The sequence below is a fragment of the Heloderma suspectum genome, chromosome 5 (genome assembly GCF_057233095.1).
Source record: "Heloderma suspectum isolate Gila_16-S chromosome 5, 16-S_ref, whole genome shotgun sequence".
NCBI lineage: Eukaryota > Metazoa > Chordata > Lepidosauria > Squamata > Helodermatidae > Heloderma > Heloderma suspectum.
In genome coordinates this window covers 86,848,982-86,876,192 of record NC_139462.1, presented here as the reverse complement: position 1 = coordinate 86,876,192, position 27,211 = coordinate 86,848,982, and the positions used below count along the sequence as shown (strand labels likewise).

General features: G+C 43.2%; 1 protein-coding gene across 4 annotated transcripts in view; it reads right to left on the bottom strand.

Moving 5' to 3' along the window:
* SNX25 (sorting nexin 25) overlaps positions 1-27,211 on the bottom strand; it is an 89,149-nt gene that overhangs the window by 44,555 nt on the left and 17,383 nt on the right. For all 4 annotated transcript variants that reach the window (XR_014792148.1, XR_014792149.1, XM_084856601.1 and 1 more), the window contains 3 exons: positions 16,054-16,226; positions 13,320-13,506; positions 10,489-10,559 (listed from right to left, as the gene is read on the bottom strand). Coding sequence is in view for 2 of the 4 variants with exons in the window: in XM_084856601.1 (XP_084712727.1) it covers positions 10,489-10,559; positions 13,320-13,506; positions 16,054-16,226 (431 nt within the window). In the remaining 2 variants the exon portion in view is untranslated. The remainder of the gene's footprint in view (positions 1-10,488; positions 10,560-13,319; positions 13,507-16,053; positions 16,227-27,211) is intronic.

Sequence of the window (27,211 nt, the reverse complement as noted above, 5' to 3'; positions counted from 1 at the left end):
GAGCGCATGTGTGTAAGTAATAAGTCCACAACAGTTTGCTGCAATAGTGCAAAACTGGAGGGGGAGGGATTCTCTCAGTGGGAGCCTTCAGATGCTGCACTTGAGAACCGGGGATTCTGGCTTCTCAAGGCAAAAGTGCACACATTGGGGAACAGGGGAGAGAGGAATAACTCCGCAACAGTTTGCTGGAATGGGGCGAAATGGGGGGTGCTCAAGGGAAGCCTTCAGATGCTGCACTCAAGAACCAGGGATTTTGGCTTCTTCAAGGAAATCCGTGCACATGGGGGAAAACTAGTTGCTGTCCATAATAATGTAGTAGCAGGGAAGAGCCTGAACATGGGCTGGGAAATAAGCCTCTCTCATTGGTTGAGCAGCCCCTGCCAAGTTGATGACATTCAGTTCTACTCCTCCCACCCCATCTGGAAGTATGTACCTTTCAAGTGCCGTGTGACCCCAGAAAACTGGATTTTAAAGGTACAGTACTCTCAGCTTTTTTTGCTTCATGTGTCCTTGACAGACCAAAGCCGATTCCATGAAAATCCGGATAATACTCCAACATGCTTCTCATTCCATTGTCGTGAAGATCCCCACTTGGATCAAAGCACCAAATCCAGCAGACAAGGGAAGGGGGTGAGGAAGAAGAATATGACCATGATGCTCGTTCCTGGCTAAATAAACCATGGCTTATTAAGTAAGCCAGGAACGTTACATCCAAACCCACAAATAGTTTGTCCACCTGAACAACCTCCACCACTGCCTGCTCACATTAATGTCATATGCTGGATAATCAGAGAAACAATAAATTTCTGGCAATATCAAAATTAACTGTAATACTGACCTGCAAAACCTCGCCCATCCCTGCTCCTTCTAGGCCAAATGTATGAACACCACACAAATACATCGCTGTGAAACACCAGCAGTAATATTATAAAAGTCACACACACAAAATTAAAAGTGGGTTGAAGAATAAACAACTGTCAGTAGCTGCAGATGTCTTGCAGATGTAAAAGCAGCATCGTAATCAACTATCATGGCCATGTCTGCCATAAACCACAAAATTAGGTGCCGAAGAAATATAGCGCCAAATAAACTTACGTTTTCAAAATAAGCCTAAAAATGTTTCCTTACAGAGGAAAGACCATATATTAGGTTAATATAAACATAAAAATAGTATTTTCATTCTTCAGAATACCCAGGATGCATTATTTTCAACAACAGCCCATAATGATTTTGTAGAATGCTGGAATTGGGGAATAGCTCCATTTTCTGTTGCAGAAAGGAGAGAGACATGCAATCGGTTTTAAAAGCTGTACAGAAAAGCTTTGTGACATTTATTCAATGTTCTTTTGAGCAATTTTTCTAATCATCCAGAGGAAGTACTGTAGAAAGAGGTAATGAGAGAGGTTTGTTGTCAGCTTGTCATCCTGAAGGCCATTTATGTCAAATGTCTAGCAAAGGATATGGGAAGAGGTACACCAAAGGTGTACACGTTTGTAGATAGAGATTTAACCTGCATCTATTCACCTCCCACCCCCCACCCCCAAAATGACACTCTAGTGGGGCTGAATAATAAAAAGTGCAATATATAAAAACAGGAGAAACCAAAGACCAACAGCTTGACATTAGGCTGCAGAGCAGAAGGAGAGAAGAAAGGCAGGGCTATTCCATCACCTCTGCTGAGAGACCAGTTCCCTTTTGCCCTTCAGCAACCGTCAGCTAGTGATAGCCATTCCATCAACTATCTGAACTGTTTCCATCTTAGCTGGTCATTGTAACAATGTAACTTTAAGAACTGAGCTTGTTTTCCCGCCCACCCCTCCTTCTCCCCATCTCTTTTTTCCTTGATGCATCATGTCTGTTAGATTTAAGCCCTAAGGGAAGGGTGGACCTACTACTTTTCTTTGTAAGCTGCTCTGGGAGACATTTTGGCTAGAGCAGTGTAAAAATCCTTCAAATAAATGAATAAAATGTACAATCCTTTAAAAAAAAGTTAAGATTTTATTAGTGAGACTGAAAACAACTCCAAGTACTTTTTGATATCCCACCAAAGACCCACCCCATATGAAAAAGAATCATCATTTGTGGTGGTCCCTATGTTTAAGCAATTGGTAACAACATTTAAGGCTTATTCCCAAATATGAAGACTAGAAACATGCCTTCTTCCCTCAGGATTGCTATTCTATTTACCAGTATGCTACTTGCAGTAAAGTTCTAGCACAATCTGCTGGCAGTTAAATAAGCCACCACTCCTTGTACTTCAATAGGCTTTTGGACTATACAATTAGCTCAGATGTATTTTGAACAAAGCCAGGCTGCCAAGTGATGTGCAGGAACATAAATGGCCATTACAGTTATCCCAGTAGTTGCAGCAGGAACCTTATGAAGGAAGTAGGGAAAGATAGGTTACTCTAACCCTATATTTCATTTCTGAAGTTATCAAACCCTAGTGTGATGCTGGTTCTCAGCATCTATAGTTCTGGGTATTCCCTGGCTGGGGCAGTTGTTTCTTATCAGGCTTTGGACAGATGCCTGCCTCTTTAAGGCCTGAGACATATCGTGGCCTTTAGAGCTGGTCATGGTTACTCCCTTTTACTGGATATCCATCCAGCTGTATTTAATAGGGGTATCTGGTACTACATGCTTATGGGCTTGGTATTCTGAAAGAGTTAATTAAGCAGATATTTTGCTTTTCCCTGGGCCAGGTTAAATAGATAGGGGCTGCTTGGAATCTAGGAGCCCATCTACATGGGAGATTTTCTCCGATGCTGCTGAGGTTTAAAGTAATTAGGGACACATGAGGTCATGGCCACTCTGCAGCCACCTGTGGGGGAGCCACATTTTTGCAGAGTACTTTTACTCTGTTGCTTTTCCTTTAATTCAGCTCCCTGAGGTTCAGCTGCTGCATGCCCATCCTTCCACTTTAATTCGATATGATTGGGGTGTTCCTAAGGGTGTGTCTTTCACTTAGCCATGCCCTCCATAACCTAGGTAACTAAAGTAACTCACTGCCTTTCCAGCACATCAAAGGATGCTCTTTCAAGCCTTCAGAATCACCCTGCACTCCCATTTCGCCAGTGAGAGTAATTAGCCTCAGTGATTATGCACTTCTCTGATGTTTGCGTTACTTTGCTTCTCTGAGGTGTTAAATTGCTTCCCCAATGTTGTGTAAACTTGCTTCTCTGATGCATAAGTGCTTTACTGGAGTGGCGATCTGGAGAGGTCTCAGGATCACGGGAGCCTGTCACTGCGAACACAGAGGAAGCACCCAGAGAAGGAGAAGGGGTGTGTGGAAGATATAACTCTGTGATAGTCAGCTGGAATGGAGTGAAAATGGGGGGGGGGATGCTCTCAGGGAGATCCTTCAGATGCTGCACCAGAAAACTGGGGATTTTGACTTCTTCAGACAAAAGTGTGCACATTGGGAAAAATGGGGTTGAAGCAATAACTCCGCGACAGTTTGCTGGAATGGGGCGAAATTGGGGCGGTGGGCTGCTCTCATAGGGAGCCTTCAGATGCTGTACTGGATAATTGGGTTGTTTCTAGAGAATTGTGAAATAGTTACTCTCTATTTAGAATAATGCAGTAGCATGGGGGAGCCTGGACATGGGCCGGGAAACAAACCTCTCTCATTGGTTGAGCAGCCCCTGCCAGGTTGATGCTGTTCAGTTCTACTCCCCCACCCAACCCAGAAGTATAGTCCTTTCAAACACTGCGTGACCCATGAAAAGCAGATTTTTAAGGTATGGTACACTTGCTTCGTGTGTCCCGGACAGACCAAAGCCGATTCCAGGAAAATCCAGATAATACTCCAATGCTCTTCTCATTCCACTGTGGTGAAGATCCCCCCTAGGCTGCCTCTCCAGATAAGTCTTGGATGCTGGGAGTCCTGCGTGGCAATGGGTTGTGCCAAGGTTTTTGTAGGCCAGTAGGTTTGTATGTTTTCTTGTAGTGCTTGCTTTGTTTTCCCTCTCGCTGTTTTGTAATCTAAACCTTGGAGGCTAACCCTTGGTCAAACTCTAAGTAGGGGGGTTGTTTGTCCTCCTCCTCCTCCAAGCGGCCTAGGTTATTGGGGTGGTACACAACCAGTGGAGATAAGGGGGTATTTGGCTGCTCATCAACCTTCTTTTCTAGAGGGAGTGCTAGTTACCAAAACATCACCCTTATAAAGCTTCCAGGGTTGATGGTTGTCTGAGGGCTCTCATTGAGCCTTAAACAGATCCTGGAAACAGACTGGTAATTCTAGTTGCAAAAAAAGAAAAGCACTCTTCTAGAAAATCATACCTGCTACAAAGTTACGCCAATTGTACACAAAGAATGAACAACAAAAAGATTAGGCATGTTGCCGAATTACAACCAAGATAGCAATCTGGTAATAGATTTCGGGGATCAGTCAGACAGAGTTCATAGCAGAATTTTTGGTTGGCATCTCAGAATCCACGCTGGGGGTCCCCACCTGATTTTGACATATTCCTAGTGCTTATGGGACTCTGGTCAGCTATGGCTTGTCTCGACCAACTCTGTCACCATACTGACTTGCCTGAACAGATAATTCCAGGGGGGATGGGACACAGGTGACACTGCATACCAAAACTTAGAGATTGCTGATTTTATTCCAGAAGGAGACTAGTAAAACCAAGACATGTTTCTAAAATCCAGCAAAAAAGATAAGGCCCTTCCAACTACCTTTCTGGAATCCAGCTGACCTTTACATACTAGGATGCGATGAAAACTTCCTCACTGTGGTCTCACACTTAGAATCCAAGTAGCATACCAGTGAGGAAAAAAACCCTTCTCTAGACCTTGAAAATCTTTCATTTCCTCAGATTTTTTCTAGTGAACGCAGCAAAATTTCCCCAACCCTTAAAAAAAAAAAAAAATTGTCTATGACAACTAAAGTCCCTAAAATTGAGCATAGTTATTTTATAATCCCAGCTGCAAAACCTCTGTAATTAATTTTAGTTAATGCTAACAAAAACAAAGGAAATAGTATACAACAAGAATCCATTTATGATAGCAACTGGTAGATGCAGACACTGGATTATTGATTTTTAAATGGAGACCCAAGCAGTTTCTGCATCCTTTCTGCTCGTTAACATATAAAATGATCTTTCCAGTAAATTAATATTTTCATCTCAAAGGCATCAATATTTAGCTCTAAAATGAACTACAAATACTGTTTCTATTATTCCTTCATACTATTTCAACATAGACCTTTATTTTATAAATAGCAGATCAAGCAACCTATTTAAAAGCATTCCTTTAGAACAGGAACAAAACCTGGAGTATATAACCAAAATGGAACCGCAAGTTATATGCACTGAAGAAGAAACTGAAGAAGGCATATCAAAAGATTGCGAAACAGCTCACAAATGTTCACAAGTGATCTTAGGGAATGAGCATTCTACTTTGGGATTATCACCATGTCATTTGTTATTATTTACTCATGCTCTATTTGTTATTTACTAACATTGCTAATGGTAGAGTTCTATACTTAGTACAATGGATTGTTGTGTATTTACCTACTGGCAAGTAGAGCTCTTTCCAAGCAGCTAAAATGGGCAGATACATGAGGTGAACCAAAGGCAAGGAAAACGTATTGCTCTCAAAGAAACAACCATCTGAGTAAAGCAGAAACTAAGCATTTGAAGCAAAACTGTAATGGACAAACTAATATTTAGAATGCATAATCATAAGTGAAAGTGGTCTCTTTATTGTTGCAGAAAGCCAAAGGCTAACAGAGGCACATTTTCAACCAGCCTTCATTGTACTTGTAACAAAAATACTTTACTTAGACCCAAATACTTTCTCTCTCTCAAATGCCTGCATGCTGACAAATTTTGACATCAGAGCAAAAACGCTCACATTTTGGGATGTATTTCATTCCAAAATGGAAAAAGCAAGCAATACTACAAACTGGTATCTGCAACATCTGCCATGTAATCTCCCCATTCTGATTGACATAACCAAACAATAGCTGACCTTCCTCAGAACTGCAACCGAAATCCTATCTAGGTGCATCCTAAAATGGCCATCCTAAGCCACAGAGATGACTTAGTGGATAAAGTAGTAGTTATGAGAACTCTGGAGGAAAATGACCATGTTATTCTTGAGTTCTTGGTTCTAAAGTAAGCAAAAGCCGAGTGTAGCCAAATGCGTACCATGGATTCTAGGAAAGCCAATTTTAATAAACTCAGAACAATGATAAGTAAGGTCCTATGGCAAGCGACTCTAATGAGAAAAGGAGTCCAAGGTGGGTGAGAGTTTTTAAAAAAGGAAATTCTCAAGGCACAATTACAAACCATTCCAACAAGAAAAAACCAATGTGGCTTCACAAAAAGCTTAGAGGTGACCTGAAAACAAAAAAGGACACATATAGGAAGTGGACGGAAGGCCAAACTACAAAGGAAGAGTACAGGCAGGTAGCACAGAATTGCAGGGATGGCGTCAGGAAAGCTAATGCTGAGAACAAGCTGAGATTAGCGAGGGATGCTAAAAGCAACAAAAAGGCTTTCTTCAGATATGTGCATAGTAAATGACAGAGGAAATAAATGGTGGTTCAGCTATTAAAAAAAGGATGGCAAAATGATAACAGATAAGGAAAAGGCAAAAGTGCTCAATTCTTACTTTGGATCAGTCTTCTCCCAAAAGAGGGTCTATGAGCCCCCTGGCAAAGGTGACGTACAGGCTGAAGGGGCAGGATTGCAGCTTGAGATCAATAGGTATATGGTCAAGGAACACCTAATGACTTTGAATGAGTTCAAATCTCCAGGGCCAGATGAACTGCATCCTAGAGTAATAAAGGAACTGGCAGAAGAACTCTCAGAACCACTGTCTATTATCCTTGAGAAATCATAGAGGACGGATGAAGTGCCAGATGACTGGAGGAGAGTTGCTGTTGTCCCTGTCGTCAAAAAGGGCAAAAAGGAGGAACCTGGGAACTACAGACCAGTCAGTCCGACATCAATCCCTGGGAAAAATTCTGGAGCAGATGATAAAGCAATCAGTCTGTAAGCACCTTGACAACAATGCCGTGATTACTCGAAGCCAACATGGATTTGTCAAGAACAAATCCTGCCAGACAAATCTGATCTCATTTTTTGATCAGGTAACCTCCCTTGTGGACTGTGGGAATGCTGTGGACATAATATACCTCGACTTCAGCAAAGCTTTCCATAAAGTGCCCCATGATACCCTGATTAGCAAACTAGCTCAAAGTGGGCTACATGAAACAACTATCAGGTGGATCCACAGTTGGCTACAGAATCGGACTCAAAGAGTGCTTATCAATGGGATCTTCTCAAACTGGGGAGAGGTAATGAGCGGGGTACCACAGGGCTCAGTCCTGGACTCAATGCTCTTCAACATTTTTATTATGGACTTGGATGAGGAGGTGTAGGGAATGCTTATCCAACTGCAGATGACACAAAATTAGGCAGGATAGCTAATACCCTGGAAGACAGAAACAGAATTCAAAGTGACCTTGAGATGCTGGAGTGCTGGGCTGAAAACAACAGAATGGAATTTAATTGGGATAAATGCCAAGTTCTGCACCTAGGAAAAAGAAACTAAACGCACAATTACAAGATGGGCAATACTTGGCTCAACAATACTACAAGCGAGAAAGATCTTAGAATTGTTGTAGATCACAAGCTGAATATGAGCCAACAATGTGATGTGGCTGCAAAAAAGGCAAATGCTATTTCGGCTGCAGTAATAGAAGTATTGTGTGGAACACAACAAACTGTGGCAAATTCTTAAAGAGATGGGAGTACCAGACCACCTTACCTGTCTCCTGAGAAACCTGTACGAGGGTCAAGAAGCAACAGTAAGAACCGGACATGGAACAACCGACTGGTTCAAAATTGGGAAAGGAATACGATACTGTCGCCCTGCTTATTTAATTTATATGCAGAGTGCATCATGAGAAATGCCGGGTTGGATGAATCACAGGTCGGAATTAAGATTGGCGGGAGAATTATCAACAACCTCAGATACGCAGACGATACCACCCTAATGGCAGAAAGCAAAGAGGATCTAAAGAGCCTCTTGTTGAGGGTGAAAGTGGAGAGTGCAAAAGCTGGTTTGAAACTCAACATTACAAAAACGAAGATCATGGCATCTAGCCCCATCACTTCCTGGCATATAGAAGGGGAAGAAATGGAAGCAGTGACAGATTTTATTTTCTTGGGCTCCAAGATCACCACAGACGGTGACTGTAGCCATGAAATTAAAAGACGCTTGCTCCTTGGGAGGAAAGCTATGGCAAACCTTGACAGCATAGTAAGAAGCAGAGACATCACCTTGCCGACAAAGGCTCGTATAATCAAAGCTATGGTTTTCCCAGTAGTAACATATGGCTGTGAGAGCTGGACTATAAGGAAGGCTGAGCGCAAAAGAATTGATGCGTTCGAAATGTGGTGCTGGAGAAGACTTACGAGTCCCATGGCAAGGAAGTAAAATCAGTCCATCCTAAAGGAAATCAACCCTGACTGCTCATTGGAAGGACAGATACTGAAACTCAAATATTTTGGCCACCTAATGCGAAGAGAAAACTCCCTGGAAAAGATCCTGATGCTGGGAAAGATGGAAGGCAAAAGGAGAAGGGGACGGCAGAGGATGAGATGGCTAGATAGCATCACCGATGCAATGAATATGAATTTGAGCACACTCCGGGAGAGAGCAGAGGACAGGAAGGCCTGGTGTGCTATGGTCCATGGGGTCACGAAGAGTCGGACACGACTTGACGGCTGAACAACAAATAGAAGTATAGCTTCCAAATCCCGGGAAGTACTAGTTCCCCTCTACTCAACACTGGTTAGGTCTCATCTGGAGTACTGTGTCCAGGTCTGGGAGCCACACTTTAAGAAGAATGCAGACAAACTGGAGAGGGTTTAGAGGAGAGCAACAAAGATGATCAGGGGACTGGAAACAAAGCCCGATGAGGAGAGAGTGAAAGAACTGGGCATGTTTAGCCTTGAGAAGAGAAGACTGAGGGGAGATAAGATAGCGCTCTTCAAGTACTTGAAAGGTTGTCACAGAGAGGAAAGCCAGCATCTCTTCTCGATCATCCCAGAGTGCAGGACATGGAATCATGGGCTCAAGTGACAGGAAGCCAGATTCCGGCTGAACATCAGGAAAACCTTCCTGACTGTTAGAGCAATACGACAATGGAACCAATTACCTAGGGAGGTAGTGGGCTCTCCCACACTGGAGGCATTCAAGATGAGGCTGGACAGCCATCTGTTGGAGATTCTCTGACTTGGATTCCTGCACTGAGCAGGGGGTTGGACTTGATGGTCTTATAGGCCCCTTCCAACCCTACTATTCTATGATTCTAAAATACTACTTCTCATAAAAAAATGCATATAATCCCTGCAGTACTGCTGGCAAACTAAACAGCATTGTGTAATCGTAGGTTTCAGATCCTTTGCCAAGTTTTGGGTTTAAAAACAACACAGATGTAAAGCACAGTTAATTCTGAACAATTAAGGATCAACATCAGACTCATCAGAAAGCATGTACAGCACCATTCAGATATTATGTGACTACAGGATAAACACACAAGTACAAAATTATTAGTACCTGGTGCAAAATTTTTCATTCAGAGCAGCTCAGTTTTCAGATAAGCCAGCAAGTTTAAGCTCTCCTTGCTGATAAAAAGCTTGGGCAGGCAGAATACAGAGATGGCTAGGAAAATGAGTGTCAGCGGGGCAGCGCTTCAGTAGTCTGAAAGTATGGCACTTGTGCCCTGCATAGCTCTCTATCTTTATAGTCTGCTTTCCTTATTCTTACTAACTGCTAAACTCCAGTTCCCTTTCCCAACCCATCCCTTGTGCGTTACCTAACCATAACAATTGCAAGCCTTTGACATTTCAAATTGGAATCTCCATAGTGCCGGCTTGAGTATGTAAAGGGCAACTTTTAAACAAGTCAGTGATAGCTGGCAGTGTTCCCACTATTAGTGACTGGCCCTTTGCAAATATGCTGAACTGGGCAAGAAGCACAGAAGTCAAGATACGGTATTTTTGCCAAGCTTGGCTAGGATCCAAATAACTGTGCAGGCTTGTACAAGGGACATGAGCTAGCCCATGTCAACTTGATGCTTAAAGAAGAAATTTTAACTGCTGACCCCACCCATGCCATGACATATCAAGAACTGCTTTTGAAAGTCCGGTCGGTTTCAAAAGTTGTTTGCATGGAGCATAGAACTACTGTTTGAGTAAAACATATCTGAAGCCCAGGAGGGCTTCCAAAACTAATTTTGCAGTCCTTTGGATCATGACCCTGGTCTACTATGCAGTTTTAAAAATCTTGCTAAGCCTGTACTATCATACAGAATGCTACAACTAGAAATGAGCCAGTTAAATTATTATACTTATAAACATGGGAACAACAACTTCATTCTCAGTATTTGTCCACAAATGGCCATATATGGAATTCATTGATAGGAGTGCTAGGGTCTAAACACCTCCTGAAAACAGACGTTACCTTTTTGTCGTTTCAACTGCGGAAAGCTGCTGATGGTAGTTGCTTGAACTATTTCCACTACAATCTGATACCTAGTTATAAAAAGAAAAGAAAAAGTCATGTTTCTTTCATTTTTGCTCCATAGCTAATAATGGAAGCAAAGACTTTTGTGTGGGACAGCGGCAAGCCTTCTGTATTCAGAGGTTTTGGTTTTAGGTGATATCAAGGACAGGAAATGTTGCACTTATTCTAACAATTACATTAACAAGGTAGTCCCGTTTCCTAAACTAATATGCTGCAGATATCCCTCAGAAGATTATCAAACCAAAGATAGATAATCACAAAAATTGCAGCTCTCAGGCCTTCAAAAGATAGGAGTAGCAGTTTCAAAAATGTTCAGAACTTTCTGGAAAAGTTGTCACATCTGCTATAACCATCAAAGTATTAAAAAGACCACTAAGATTTGTTGCTCCATAGCTTGAGTGCAGCCACCAAGAAGGCCCTATCTCACGTCACAATCACAAGCACCTCTGAAGATGGTGGTAGTGAGAGAAGGGCCTTCCCTGAGGATCTTAAAACCCAGGAAGGCTCGTATGGGAGAAGGCTCTAGTCAATGTCCCGCTCGCTTTATTACCTGTAGCATCCTGAAAATGAGGGAGCTCATTTGCCTCCGCTCCATGGGAGAGGACACTCAGGAGCAATGGTGTCAACTACCCAGGCCATTTCTCCATTCCAGAAGTCTGGCAGGGCTTTAACAGAATCGCCTGCTGAGGTAACAGGAAAATCCCCAAGAACCTTTCAGAAAATCATCCAGATCCATAGGTCTCCTGGGTCAGACCAATAATCAGCCCCCCACCCGAATAGGCTCTGAGTCCCAGTAAATCTAAACCCCACCAGGTAGTGATGTCCATGACAATGGAACTATATAAAGTTCCTCCACCCCCAGATCACCATCACTGCACCCAACACAGAAAACCAAATCCAAGGTGTGTCCTGTCAAATGAGTGGGGCCAGATACCATTTGGGATAGATCCATGGATGCCATTAAGTTCTGAGCCACTCCGAACAAGGCAGCCTCAGCATATATGTTGAAGTCCTCTAACATAACAAGCTGAGGAGACCCTAGCACCAGCCCCGAGACTACCCTGGCTAGCTCAGAAAGGGCGACTGTTGGGTAGCAGGGTGAGCAGTACATCAACAGAATCTGTACTCTGTCCCAAACACCCAAATATACATAGCCCTAAAAATGTGCATCAGTATACGGAAAATGTTCTCAGCTGGCGTTACAGAGGGCAATCTTCAGTGCCCTAAAGAGAGCTGATTTTAAAAAACAGTGATATTAGTTCTCTCCAGAGCAGCAGCTTAGCTTGCAATTGAAGAAAACAACCCCATTAGGGCTATTAAAGTAATAAACACCACATCTATTTAGATTTGAGACAGTACCTATTCAAGTTATTTATGCTGTCAACAACCCTACATTGCTAGCAAAAAACTGGAACAAAAAGCAATGAAGTAGCCAAGGAACAAAATAATTTAATTCAGTCACCTAACACACACTCACAAAAAATGTAATTTCTTTCTTATCTTTTGTTCTGTCACATTTATCCAACCCCTTGTGTTCCATTTCAACATATTAGCATGCAGACTAAGGAGCATTTCAGACAGGAACTGGGACTAGTTCTACAATGCCACACCACTTGACTCCAGACTCTCCCATTGCTTTTTTCCTGTCAGTCTAACATATACTGCATTTTCACTGATAACGGATCACATCTCCTCAAAATTCTGCACTGTTTATGCTGAATAACTGAATAACAAAGTACAAATTTGCAGAAAGTGAACATTTGCGGTTCGGAATACATGTAGCCCCAATCATAACCTAGCCATGTCATGACCCTGTCAATGAAGCAAGTACTTAAGGTCCATCAATTGATGGTAGTCTTGCGGTAGCGAATTCCATAGTTTAACTATGCGCTGTGTGAAGTACTTCCTTTAATCTGTCCAGAATCTCCCTCCAATCAGCTTCATGGGATGACCCAAAAAATATAGATCTAGAGAGCTACCTTCTGCTCACACCTGCTATAGTCTAGAGTTTTACTGCTTCATCACCTGTTTCTGTCTTGAAAGGTTCTTAACCTTCACTCTCACAGCTCTCTCTCTTCTTCATCTCAAGGTTGAGTGAAACCCAGGAGTACCACTGAACCCAACAGGATAGGGCTGTATGTAAAACTACAGCAAAGGTCCTGTTTTAAATTGTAACTTCCACTGACAGACACAACACTCCTCAAAAAGAGGGAGGGGCTCTTTATTGGTAAGCAAGCTACCAAGAGTCATAGACAAACTGCAAATGAACTGCACTTGTTTCAAAGATATATTGCTAACAGCACATATGAATTAGACTAAAATTGCTCTAGAATGAGGATATTAATACTCATGCTGCATGACAGAAGACACACATTTCAGTGGAATTAGGATTTAAACCTGCAAGTGGGGCCTTATCTAGTAAGCTACCCAAGACTTTCTGCGCTCAGAACCCAGAAGAAAATGCCATGCAATATCATAGCAGAAGTAACAGAGAAAAAGCCCAAGAGCCTGGCCTGCTCCTGTGCAGTCAGTAAAGCAAAGCCTCCTGTCTCCAGAACCCGAATACAGGTAGTCTGGATTGGAGAACACACACACTTCAGGCATGTCCCTAGTACAGCCATCCAGTCTGGCCCCAACAATATATATGCCTTAAATGCTGGGATTTATCTGTTCTCTCCAGTACTTGACTTTGCTGCCCCCACCCCCGTCTCAGTAAATGCCAGCGGAAATATTTTGGGCTGAGAACCCTTATACCTTACAACGTATACCTTAGCTGTTTGAGGAACTCAACATCGGAGCTGCTGTTAATGAGCTTGATGAACTCTTCATATGAAGGAGCATATGTGTAGGCTCTCTTGTGATGCTCATTCACCTGTTCTCTATACTCCATCTGGACAAGCAACATTTGGTTGATGTAGTTTGGATCACTCAGCAGGTCTACTATTGGTTTCAGTACTAAAGTTAGAACACAAAACAAAACAACTTATCAGAGAAAACTATCTCTGCACTAAAGATGATCCACCTAACATTTTGGATACAAATGAACCATATCTCAATATTGACTACATTTATAAAATGTCTTCTTACAGCCCAATTCTATTAATCTTTACTTGGAAGCAAGTCCCACCGTGTTTAATAGGACTTACTCCAAGAAATGTGCATTGGACTGCAGCTTTAACAGCCCTAAAAATAACTGGAGGTGACACACATCCTTAAAAGTTTATACTCACAGGAGTTTGGAAACTCAGTCTGGTAAAATGTTGCTCCATGCTTGTTAAGTATTTCCTATAACACTGAAAACTTTCAGCAGCAAGCTGTAAATTAGGTGATTAATCAAAGTTTTAGTGGACTGAATGGTAAGGACAAACTTTAGATCAGAAGGGCTGTAATTCAGGGCATACTTGTTTATTTTATGTAACTCTTTTAGCATGGTGCTTATCAGGAAAGGGCCACAGCTCAATGGCAGAGCATATGATTTTCATGTAAAAGGTCCCAGGTTCAATCCGTGGCATCTCCAGGTAGGGAAGAGTAAGATGCCTGCCTAAAACCATGGACAGCTGCTCCCTTCAGTGTAGACAATACTGAACTAGATGAACCAATGGTCTGACCCAGTATAAGGTAGCTTCTGTTGTTCCTGTGAGTAACATTGAATGATAAGAAAATTAACGATGACCTCTCTTTCTAAAAAATAATGGTGGCTTTTATTTATTATGTTGATTACCATATACTTTAATCAGTATCCCAAAAAGACAGCTTTGTTGAGGTTTTGGTAATAGGCAAATTTAATCAACCATTTAAAAAGTAAATGATTAATCAACCTACAGTACAATCCTATATGTGTCTACTCAGAAGTAAGCCCCTCTGATGTCAATGGGAATTATTCCGAGGTAAGTGGGTATAGGATTGCACCCTAAGAGCTCTTTTGAAAGCCCCATTTAAAATGAAGGCTAGTGCATCAGGAATTCATCAAGTGGGGATGTTCAAATCCTGGTACAGAATCTCTCTGTAACTGCAGAGGAAGTTATAGTTCCCGTGCAACCAGAAAGGCTATCTAGTCCAATCTGCTTCTTTATTTTCACAATAAACAGACATTTCCATTGATGAGCTCTAGGAGAATGGCCGTATTAGCAGAAAAAGAACCTACAGCACCCTGGAAACTAACAGGTTTATTGTGGCAAATGCTTTTGTATGCAACAGCCATTTCATGCACCCAATGAGTCAGGCTGTCTTTAGTTTAAGATGCCACAGCATGCCTGTTCTCTTTCCATGAAGACTTCTTCTGGTGTACTTCAAGAAAATCTGCAGCTTTTTCAGTGGTCCATACTCTAGATCCAAAGAGTTATCTTGGGCACCAAGTTCAAGGTAATATTCTATCAGACCTCTAAGGAACAATTAGAACAAGCAAGATGCAGTAAAGTCAACCCTGCTCTTATGGTTCTGCTTTCTGTGCTCTGGATTTTTAGTATAAGAAACAAAGAGGCAGTGACAGTATAATATTAGTTGTTCAGAAGTCTCATTTACTTTTATGAACTCCTGACTGGGGGGGGGGGGGTGAAATTTCTGTTCATGATTCAAAACAGGGCTGCCTGAGAGACTGTCAATGCTTTGGTGATAAATAAAATGGGACACTGACAGACTTATAGGAGGGAAAGGAGGAGCTGAAGCAAAAATTGTAACTCTAAGCCCTTTAAATTATGGTGAGTTCATGTATCCAACTGTCACATTTACATAGATGCCTATGCTCATGGAACTCAACATGCATAGATGCCATCCACACTATCTGTATATTTTTTGCACTGTGCAGAGTTGTGTGGATGGGGTTCTGATCCCCTCACCATGCATAGCCTCATACATCTGTAGGTGGAACTATGACAGTGGAAGCACAATTAACACAGGTAAAGGTAAACAAACCGAGACCCAACATAGTCTCTAGCCTACTGGCACTGTAGGTTTAAAGAGGGTACTGCTCAGCATCAAAGACCATAGTCAAATTAGAGGTGGCTTTGGATCTAGATGGTAGCTTACTTAAGCACAAATTAAATGTACAATTTTTAAGGTAGCTGAAAAATGTGTCCCTTCACTAATTTCTAATATACACAGACTCCTAAAGCACTTGAAGTGAAGATGTTGCCTATACAATCTTTCTATGGACAGAGACCAACACCTCCACCCTGCAAAAAGGAACTAAATAAAGAACTGAATTATCTAACAAAATGTGATTTACAATAGACAGATGCCCTCATGCTTCAACAAACTGCAAAATCTTGCTGCCTGGAAATACAGTGGCATCAGAGTATATCACCAGTGGACACCTTTCGACAATGCAGTTTTGAATGATGATAACAATAATTCCTCAATAAGGAAAAACAGCTTCCTGTATACATATTATGAGTAGTTTACATAGAAAGCTTGACATTAACATTTAATGCTAATATAATGTACATACTGATTTTGTCATCACAAGGCTGTGCAAATGTTTAACCATCTCTTAATTATAATTACCTTTTGATGCAAGTATTTCTGCAAGGACTATGCGCAAGCTCAGAGACCGGGCATCCTTTGAGGGCAGAAGACAGTACACCAGAATTTGGGAATACGCTTGCAGGAATTTTGCTTCTTCGTCAGAGTTCTTCAAACACGGGTGCAGTAGAAATGGCCGTGGTTGCTCTTCCAGTCTACAAAGGAATAGCAGAAATATAGTCATCTTCTAGTCACCATAACTTAAAAGAAACAAACTCATAAAAGAAGAAAATCACCTATGTATAAAAACCATGTAAAAAAGCATTGCCTTTGTTGAGTATGCTACTGCAGTTTCAAAATATGCATGTTACTGTACATTTTCCCACTGCAATCCTCCACCATTTTCCTTACTGGTTCCAGAAAGAAAAAAACCAACAATTTAAACCACTTCAGCCATGTAATGTTAAAAGGGTTACAAAAATGTCTGAATCTCTTACTCACACATACCACTTTGAACCAAACACATAATTAGCTACATTTGCATACAACACTAACCAATCTTTTAATGTTAAAGACGATGGCCCTTTTCATACATAACACTAAGTCGTGGTGGTTGGGGAATTTCCAGTAACCACGATGGCTTCATGTGTCGTGTGGGGGGAGAAAACCACATTCCACATGGTTACTAAGCCATCCCTGGTAACCACCCCTTGCAAACGGGTTAAGGGGACTCAGAGAGGCTTATCATGTTATCGGTCAGGCTTCCTGGTGGTTAAAATGGGCTCTGGAGGACTTCCAGGCCACAACCATGGAGTCCGGTACTGTGGGTGGCACTCTACCAACTGCATACTTTTTCTATGATCACACAGCCATTCAGGACAACGGAGCAGCCACCAAGAGCCCATGTATACCGCGGAGGATGTTGGGATGCAAGCAAACCACTCCGGTAAGTTTGCCAGCTAACTACAGAGGGGGGTAGCAGAATCATGCGAGCCACATGGTTCCCAGTTGTCTGACAGGCCCACATGTAGTGGTTTCGCTATACCCCTCCTCCATAGCTCCCCTAACCACCCTCCTCCCATGTGCATATGAATAGGCCCGTAGAGTCTGTGCAAAACTCAGCCACACGTGCTCCCCACTTCCCTTTCCTCCCTTTGAATGGCCACAAGGCTCTCGTTTCTGTTTTAGACTAACTTCAGCTTGTTGTGACATATGAATCTTGACAAACACTGGTTTGTTTTAAGTACGGTTTACTAAAACCAGCAAACTTTAAACTGTGGTTTACAAAGCTGGCTTCTTCCAGTAAAACATAATTAAGACTGGAGCTCAGAGGTATCACTACACTGTCGTTAATCAAAAACTGAACCTGAAGCTTCCAATCCTGTCTTCACAGCTCTACCAGAGGAGGGGAAGGGAGATTATAAGACCAAGTTTTGCACAGATTCATTCTTGTAACGAAACCATGATTTAGTGTTATGTGCACATACAGCCAATGATTGCTAATATTCAATGGAATTTACTCAAGGTTTTTGAAACTAATCAAATCTAATCCATTATGAAATGGCTCTGTCAAATTCTGTAACTTCTTAAAATTATTTATTTACATATACATACATATTTATTCATAGGTATTCATTCTGTAACATCTTAAACTTTTAGTTATTTCTTACATTTCTAGTAGTACCCAAAACTCTCTGGCTGGTTCACAAAAATTACAGATATAACATATCTACATTTATGATCTGGGCTTAGATATAAAACAGTGAAAGCAGAAAGAGACTAAATGTCAGCAGTTCATCACAGCCTTGTAAATAGTTACTTGCCAAGTTTCCTGTGACTAGCAAAACTGCCTCCAGAAAAACTAATAGAGAAGCTTTAGAACAACTCGTTCTTTCCTTATGGGCCATAAATGGCTAATCTATTAGCGTTTCAGACACAGTTCACCTCAGCCAGACTCAGAAATGAATTTCGGGTACTTGTTAAAGCTCACCTCCAAATTGAGGTAAACGTCACAAACCAGAATTCCTGGCTTCTAGACCCCCACCAACCCATCTCTACCATCCCCCCCATCCCATATCCTCCAAATACACTTCCCCCTTCTGATAACTCAGTGGCAGCAGGGTAAATAAACAAGGCACTAAGCGAGGAAAGTGGAGGGATTTTTCCCCTGTCTTCCTCTTACCATTGCCACATCATACTTACTGACAGCATGAAAGGGCACTAGGTCTTGGAGGTGCTGTTGGGAGAATGTCTCGGATAGTCTCTGTGTCATGTCATGCTGCTAGCAAGTGACAGAGTAACAAAGTGAAGAGGAGGTAGAAAAACCTCCCTCTGCTCTCCTCTCCACATGCCTTCAAAATCGTTCCTCTAGCACCAAGATAAGGGAAAGGGGAGAGTGTCTTGTGGGGTCAGGGGTGACAGCAGAGGCAGGAGGTGATGGGCTGGTGTGAGATCTTTCAAAACCAACAGATAGGCTCCAGAAATTTTTTCAGGTTTCTCCATTTTTTTCTGGGAAACTCCCCCAAGCCCCAAGCTAATCAGAGGAGAACCTCAGAAAGCTCGCCTATCCCTAAATCCTGGACCAGTTCAGACAACACTACAGCCTATCATGGGTTAATTTACTTGCAAGGAGCTACAGCATGTGCCAGCCACATTTATGAATATGCAATCCCCAACCTGGGATCATCATGTCATGCAAACTCAGCCAGCAGGGGTTATTTGAAGGTTAAACAACCCAATCCCCTTCATGGATTACTGCCTTGTTGTGGCGAAGGGGCTTGTATAACTCAGTGAAGCCATAAGCTATGCCGTGCAGGGCCACCCAAGATGGACAGGTCATGACGGAGAGTTCTGACAAAATGTGGTCCACTGGAGAAGGAAATGGCAACCCACTCCAGTATTTTTGCCAAGAAAACCCCATGGAACGTATCATAAGGCTAAAAGATATGACGCTGGTAGATGAGCCCCTCAGGTCGGAAGGTGTCCAATATACTACTGGGGAAGAGCAGAGGGAATTTCCAAGTAGCGCCAGAAAGAGTGAAGCGGCTGGGCCAAAGCCGAAAGGACACTCAGCTGTGGATGTGTCTGGTGGTGAAAAGAAAATCCAATGCTGTAAAGAACAATATTGTTTAGGAACCTGGAATGTAAGATCAATGAATCAAGGTAAGCTGGAGAAAAAGAAATGCAAGAAAGCAAAGTGGCTGTCTGATGAGGCTTTACAAGTAGCTGAGGAAAGAAGGGAAGCGAAAAGCAAGGGAGAAAGGGGAAGATAAACCCAATTGAATGCACATTTCCAGAGAATAGGAAGGAGAGACAAGAAGGCCTTCTTAAATGAACAATGCAAGGAAATCGAGGAAAACAACAGAATGGGAAAGACTAGAGATCTCTTCAAGAAAATCGGAGATATCAAGGGAACATTTTGTGTAAAGATGGGCATGATAAAGGACAAAGAAGGCAGGGACCTAACAGAAGCAGATGAGATTAAGAAGAGGTGGCAAGAATACACAGAAGAACTATACAGGAAAGATCTTAATGTCCCTGATAACCATGATAGTGCGGTCACTGAACTTGAGCCAGACATCCAAGAGAGTGAAGTCAAGTGGGCCTTAGGAAGCATTACTAACAACAAAGCTAGCGGAGATGACAGTATTCCAGCTGAGCTATTTAAAATCCTAAAAGATGATGCTGTTAAAGTGCTGCATTCAATATGCCAACAAATTTGGAACATTCAACAGTGGCCACAAGACTGGAAAAGGTCAGTTTATATCCCAGTTCCAAAGAAGGGCAATGCCAAAGAGTGTTCAAACTACTGTATAATTGTGCTCATTTCACATGCCAGCAAGGTTATGCTCAAAATCCTACAAGCTAGGCTTCAGCAGCATGTGAACCGAGAACTACCAGAAGTACAAGCGGGGTTTCAAAGAGGCAGAGGAACTAGAGATCAAATCGCCAACATTCGCTGCATCATGGAGAAAGCAAGAGAATTCCAGAAAAACGTCTATTTCCGCTTCATTGACTACGCTAAAGCCTTTGATTGTGTGGATCACAACAAACTGTGGCAAATTCTGAAAGAGATGAGAGTACCAGACTACCTTACCGTCTCCTGAGAAACCTGTACGAGGGTCAAGAAGCAACAGTAAGAACCAGACATGAACAACCGATTGGTTCAAAATTGGGAAAGGAGTACGACAAGGCTGCATATTGTCGCCCTGCTTATTTAACTTATATGCAGAGTACATCATGAGAAACGCCGGGTTGGATGAATCACAGGTCGGAATTAAGATTGGCGGGAGAATTATCAACAACCTCCGATATGCAGACGATACCACCCTAATGGCAGAAAGCGAAGAGGATCTAAAGAGCCTCTTGTTGAGGGTGAAAGAGGAGAGTGCAAAAGCTGGTTTGTAACTCAACATTAAAAAAACTAAGATCATGGCATCTGGCCCCATCACTTCCTGGCATATAGAAGGGGAAGAAATGGATGCAGTGACAGATTTTATTTTCTTGGGCTCCAAGATCACCACAGATGGTGACCGTAGTCATGAAATTAAAAGACGCTTGCTCCTTGGGAGGAAAGCTATGGCAAACCTAGACAGCATAGTAAGAAGCAGAGACATCACCTTGCCAACAAAGATTCGTATAATCAAAGCTATGGTTTTCCCAGTAGCAACGTATGGCTGTGAGAGCTCGATTATAAGGAAGGCCACGTGCCGAAGAATCGATGCCTTCCATCTACAGTGCTGGAGAAGACTCTTACGAGTCCCCTGGACTGCAAGGAGGTCAAATCAGTCCATCCTAAAGGAAATCAACCCTGACTGCTCATTGGAAGGACAGATACTGAAGCTGAAGCTCAAATATTTTGGCCACCTAATGCGAAGAGAAAACTCTCTGGAAAAGACCCTGATGCTGGGAAAGACTGAAGCCAAAAGGAGAAGGGGACGGCAGAGGATGAGATAGCTAGATAGCACCACTGATGCAATGAATATGAACTTGAGCACGCTCCGGGAGAGAGCGGAGGACAGGAAGGCCTGGTGTGCTATGGTCCATGGGGTCGCAAAGAGTCGGACACGACTTAACAACTGAACAACAACAACAACAACCCTCGCATAACCCTGCAACATACCGTGGGTTATGTGAGGGTTGTTAAGCCATCAAATAACTCCTGCTGGCCAAGTTCACATGACAACCCCCAGATGGGGGCTGGATATTCATAATGGCAGCCGGCATGCACTGCAGCTCCTCAATGGTAAATTAACCATGATGGGCTGTTGTGTCGTCTGGATCAGGTTATTATGTCTGAGCAAATGGGCTAGTAATTTGAGGACATATTTGCAAAGCTGAGTTATCAAATCTAAATGAACACAACCCCCACCCCCTCCCAATCATTTGGTTTATTATAACTTTTTCACAGAAGATAGGACAATGAAGATTATGTCAAATCTTCCCTGCAGTGCAAAAAAGGTCAGAGTAGTTAGACATGACAGAAATGACTCAAACTGACAATTTGAGAAAGTAGAAATAGGGAAATTGCAAATAGTCTTGAACAGTAGAGATGTAAAGAAAAAAGAAAGAAAAGATTCAGATAGAAGAACATACAAATCTTTTAACACCCTCCTCCAAAGTACTCACTTGTTCTGGCCAACCTACAAGTCCAGGCAAAAAGAAGAAAAGGAAGATATCCCCAACAAAAACAGAGGGAGGCAAGGAGAAAGAAAAATGTGAAGACAGATATGTTAATGAGCAAATGTTTAGCTTTCATTGGTAATCCTCTGCTGGGGAGCAGGAAGAACCCTGCCGACGATCCTGTCTCTCATACTGTGGAGAAGCAGGCTGAGGTGGCGGTGAGAGACCTCTATGCTCAATCACTTTCTGATTATCAGGAGTCTTCAGTACCAATGATCTGAGAGAAGGAGGAGACACCATCAGCGTCTATAACGGCAGTGGAGGAGGTGGTGCCCTCACAAGTGATGGTGGAGGCATAGAACGTTCCCCAATTGGGGGCCGAGACAGTGACGCTGATGGAGAGAATTCTCTGTGACTTCACAGGACTCCTGGATACCCATAATGGCCATAGGAGTATTGATGAGGTTGACAGTAATTCCAATCGTCCCATCTTGGGTGTAGAGACCATTCCAATCCTTGCTCCCAATCCAAGTGTGGGGACCTACACCTGTCTCAATACTGTCTCAGTCGAAACTCAGTCGCCCCTTCACCTCTATGAAAATATGCAGAGAAAACTGATTCTGGGGAACGTTCACAGTGGGTGGAACATCTCATCCGTGGGACGTCTCATCGCGTCCATTATCTCAATTTGACGTTGAGTCCCTGATCTCCCCTTCTGAAACAGACGCTATTGGTACTGGCATCAAGGTCGATTCTGAGTTTCCACAATATGTCCCTTGCCCAAACAAAGTAGGCCCAAAGAGTGTCCATCTGTGGGGGAAAGCTTACTTCCACAGTGGATGCTCTTTCTGAAAGGAGCCTTACCAGTCAAACACCCTAAGCCACAACGTGATCAAATGACTGCTGAAACCCGTAAATAAAGAAAAATAACTCAAAAGAAAAAGCTTGAAAGAAAGGACTACAGGACGAAAACATTAGAAAGAGGTAAAAAAAAGAGAGAAATTTCCTCATAGCAGTCAAAAACAACCAAGAAGTTCCTTCTATTGACTGCTGCTGCAATGATGGTCGACGAAGAACTGAGGGATTAGGCAGGAACCCACGGGAGCATGCACAGTGGGATGGCGGGGGAGGGTTCCTGCCAACCCCCCTCAGCTTTAGAAATTTCCCAAATCGAGGTTCCATGCAGGTGCAGAGCCCATATGTGTGACGCACAGAGATCATGAGGAAGAATTTCCATATATAACATTTATTAAAGAACACTTTCTCTTTTGTTAACAGAATGGATAGTTTTAATTTTTAGCTCATCTTGTTATTAAAAAGCCAACAACCTGCAGGGGAGCTTGTAATGTCAGCGTGAGGCCTTTTGGCAAATGCAATATAAAAAGGTCCAGACTTGGGGTTCTTTTCCATTTCCAATCAGCCAGTAAAATACTTCCAGTATATGCCTGCACGCAGAGGGCAAGGGTACAAGCGCATACTGCCCAGGCTTCTCTTAGCAAATATCTGAAAATAGACAGCTCTTACACTAAAACGCATTGCGAGAAAGTACTTCATAACACTCTGACACAATTCATCATTTTCAGGCAGCAAATAATAAGTAGGAGGAGAGAGCCATCAGGAATAAAGTCCAACACTTGGAACAAAGGCATAACAAAATTAAATGATATTGCACGAATATCATTTTGGACATATTTCCATCTTATAAGTTCAAACACACAGGCCTGGTTCAGATGCAACAGTAAACCAGGATTTAAAGCAGGGGTGGGCAACTTGTGGTCCTGTTTTGGCCTACAACTCCCATCAGGTCTAGCCAGCACAGCCAATAGCAAGGGATCATGAGAGTTGTAGGAAGGGCTGGTACCAGTCTCTAGCGAGCCGTCGGCACAGTGCTGCTGCTGCTGGGCCCTCCTGCTGCTGCTGTGCCCCCCACCACCAAAGCCCTCCATTCACCAGAGCCCCCATGCGTCTCCTTGCCCTCCCAAGCCACTCGCTGGCTGAAGCCCCCACCCGCTGGCTGCTGAAACGGGCACTGTGGGGCCCGTGGAAATTTGTTTTGCCAGCAGAGCTGCCCAGGAGGGCAAGGAGGAGGATGGTGTCAGCTGTGGCAGGCTCAGTGGCAGATGGCACTTCTGAGCCTATGAGCCCTCGGCAGCTGCCCACCCATGCCAACCATCGATGCCTGGCCTGGTTGTAGGGCAAAACCTCTGGAGGGCAACACGATGCCCACCTTTGGGTTAAAGTTATGAGGATAAGCAGGCACAACCCTTAGGCTCATGCGCTCCCTTCCTCCTCACAGGAAGAGAGGAAGTTTAAAGTTTCTGTTTGCAGTTCAAAACAAACCACAGTGGGTTCAATCAAGCCAGACCAAACCATGGGGCAAGAAACTTCTTAAAAGTATTGCTTGTGCCCTCACTCCTTCTTCCTAAAACAAATTGGTACTTAAGGATGAGAAAACTGGGTTCAGAGAAGTGTTTGCTTCTTCCGCGCCCATTCCCACACAGGCAGTAAATGCTTTGGCAGCAAAGAGAGGCAGAGGCCATTAAGTGCACAATCACTAGGGTGAGAACTGACGAATAAATGTAAAGGGCACACTTCCTCCAAAGCCTAAGCAACCCCTGACAATCAATTCAGGGCCAAAGGCCAGCTGAGCATACTCAGCCGACCAAGGCCCCCAAATCAGTCTTTAGAGGAGTCACGCTAGGCCAGGGGTGTTGAACTGCTTTCAGCCTGAGGGTTGAATTCCATTATGGAGAAACTCTTGGGAGGCACATTCTAGTGATGGGCAGGGCCAAAGGCAAAAGGGGTACAGCCAAAATACCAAAAATGCCAGCATATTTTAGCTTAAAGCTGTTACCGCCAGTAACTAAGCCTTAGGAGAGGCCTTTCAACCTTTTAGAATTTGGGGGGGGGGGGGGGGCTGCACAAAAGTCAGAAAACCACCAAATGATCGGTGGTCAAGAGAAGAGGGGTTCAGTCAGAGGAAAGGGATGTGGCCCTCTGGGAAATCTCAGAAGACTGGACTGGGACAGCAGGAGGGCTGGATTTAGCCCCCGAGCCTGAGATTCTGCACTAGGCTAAAGGAAAGCAAGCAGCAGGCCACTTGTCTCTCCTCAGCCAGCAAAACTCTGCACATTACCCTCTACTGTGCCACTCTGCATGTCATGGGATGCTCACCGCTCACAAGCCACTTCTGGTTTTCATAAACAACCTATGAACTGTTCATAGGTTGTTAGCGTGACGTCCAAACCCGGATACTCTGCGTTGTTTATGGGTTAAACAATCCAGAGCTAACCTAACAACAAATCGTAGGTTAATTAACCCATGATTTGCTGCTGTGGTGTGAACTGGGTGGGTCACTATCAAAGATATTTCCTGAATGCATAAGGACAATCCAAACACTTCCAACCTTGGTTGGAAACTTGGCTGGAAGGCAGAGTGTGTGTGTGTGTGTGTGTGTGTGTGTGTGTGAGGGAGGGGGTGATATTTCTGTATCAAGGTTGAGGCAAGCGTATAAAGAGTTGCTTTTAAAGACTTTCTAGGCCGGGGGGGGGGGGGGGGTTAGAAAGTAGGACAGTTTAAAAAGAAAGAAAGAAACACACAACACCAATATTTGACCCAGGAATGTAAGCAGCAGCCTTTTCCAGGAGAATCTGGGAACACTTTCATTGTAGCGTTTCTCCAATTGAAGCCTCCTACGCCCCCGCGCCTAAGCCCTCACAGCCCTCCTGGATCTTCATAATCTTGACAGCGAAACGGTGATCCAAAGTGAGAATGAGATAAATCTGAAAGATGTTTTCCACAGCAATAAATGTATAAGACATTTTCCACAGCATTTTCACCCAAACATCCACACAAGTTCTTTGCAAACTGGCAAGAAATACCCAAGAGAAAACAGGTAGGTGAATATCTCTTTACCTGCATGGCTCTCAGTATAGCTAAGGTTGTTGAGGGTACAGCAGACATTTAAACATGTTTGAACTGTTAGAAACCTTTATAAAATGAAAGACAATCCAATTTAGGTTGCTGGCATGAAAAACAGAGCCTGTAGATAATGGATGTTTCCCTCTTTTAAATTTCCTAAGACAAGACAGCCTAGGAAGCAAATCAGGTATTTCGGCTTTTATCTTTAATATACTTCTATATTCGATACGCCTTGAGATTGTTATTTGCAAAGAAATATCCTCTCATATTTTCCACATCTACTACATGCTTTAAAATGACTATTGCAAAACCTACTTGGGGAAGAGGGAAAAAGGAGGAAAATGGTACAAGAAGTACTCCAGCTATCTATCAACCTAGTTCTCAAGTATGTTTGCTCTCTTCACAATAGGGTTTTTGTGTGTGTCTTACCATACTTTATTAAGCCTTCAGAATATCGATAGCAAGTTAGCAATTTGGAAGTGACTTTTCTGAAGATGTGAGCAAGAGCAAGAGTACCCAAGCCATATAAGCTGTACTGAGTGCAAAACTAGGGCAGGCTTCTATTTTGAATCATTACCTGAGACTGTCAGACAGCTAAAAAGTAACTGCAGTACAACAAAGGAGGGTGGAGGTGGGGGAGAACCTACTAAAAGACAAATACTCACCCCTCTCACCTGGAGGCTACTGGGGGCTTTGGAAGGAAGCAGGGAGAGGAAACCCCTTATCTTTGCTCAAACGTAACAAGAGGATTCCCCTTCCACGGGATTCCCATTTGGAGGGACTCCCCCTCCAAATGCTGGACAAGTGGACCTCACCTTCTCCTCACAGTAAAGTTAAGGACAAGTGAAGCCAGGACGAGCAGCTTTGCCTGCCCTGCATCCTCTCCCAAATAGGAGAAGGTGCGGGAAAGGTAAAGTGATTTTGCTGTGTGTCGGCCTTCTCCAATGCAACCCACCTGCAGCAAAGACAGTTCATGGCAGATGTGCCCAGTGGATCATCCTGTCATCAAGGACCAACGACATCAGGGGTGAGACACCCGCCCCTTTGGTGTAATTCGGTCTGCGGAGGGCTGGTGTGGTCATCTGCCCTTCCACCAATTGTGGTTGCCCTCCCCTGTTTTAAATCTATGCTTTGGACACAGAGTCAAGTTTTGCAGGATGTGAGCTAGAGATCCCAAGTACCCCCGACATGGGCTGAACCACAAAAATATACTTTATGTCTGGGGAAGCTGCACCTGCCATGACATTGTCTGATACCACAACAGGCAAGCACCAGGTGCTTTCTTAGTCCCCTGGAGCAAGTCACCTACAAATCTGTGCACTGCAACAGGAATAAGTGGATAATGCTTGGGGGAGGAGAGGAGATGCATCTTGGGCTACTGTTCTGTAATGGAGTCCTTATCAACAACCTTGACCAACTAGGTGCTGGCAATACCAAATACAACTAAAGAGAGCACCTAAAGAGTACAAAGGGAAAAACATATTTGCAAGGACATCCACTGCTACCTTATCTTTAGCTTTAAAAAAAACGCTTGCGAACAGATACACATCAGAGCGTTCAATCCATGGTGCAAGAGAAGAGGGCAACTACCATCCATGTCTAACAACACATAAACAGCATTGTTCTCATATTTGACTTCTGCCAAGTGTCATTTTGT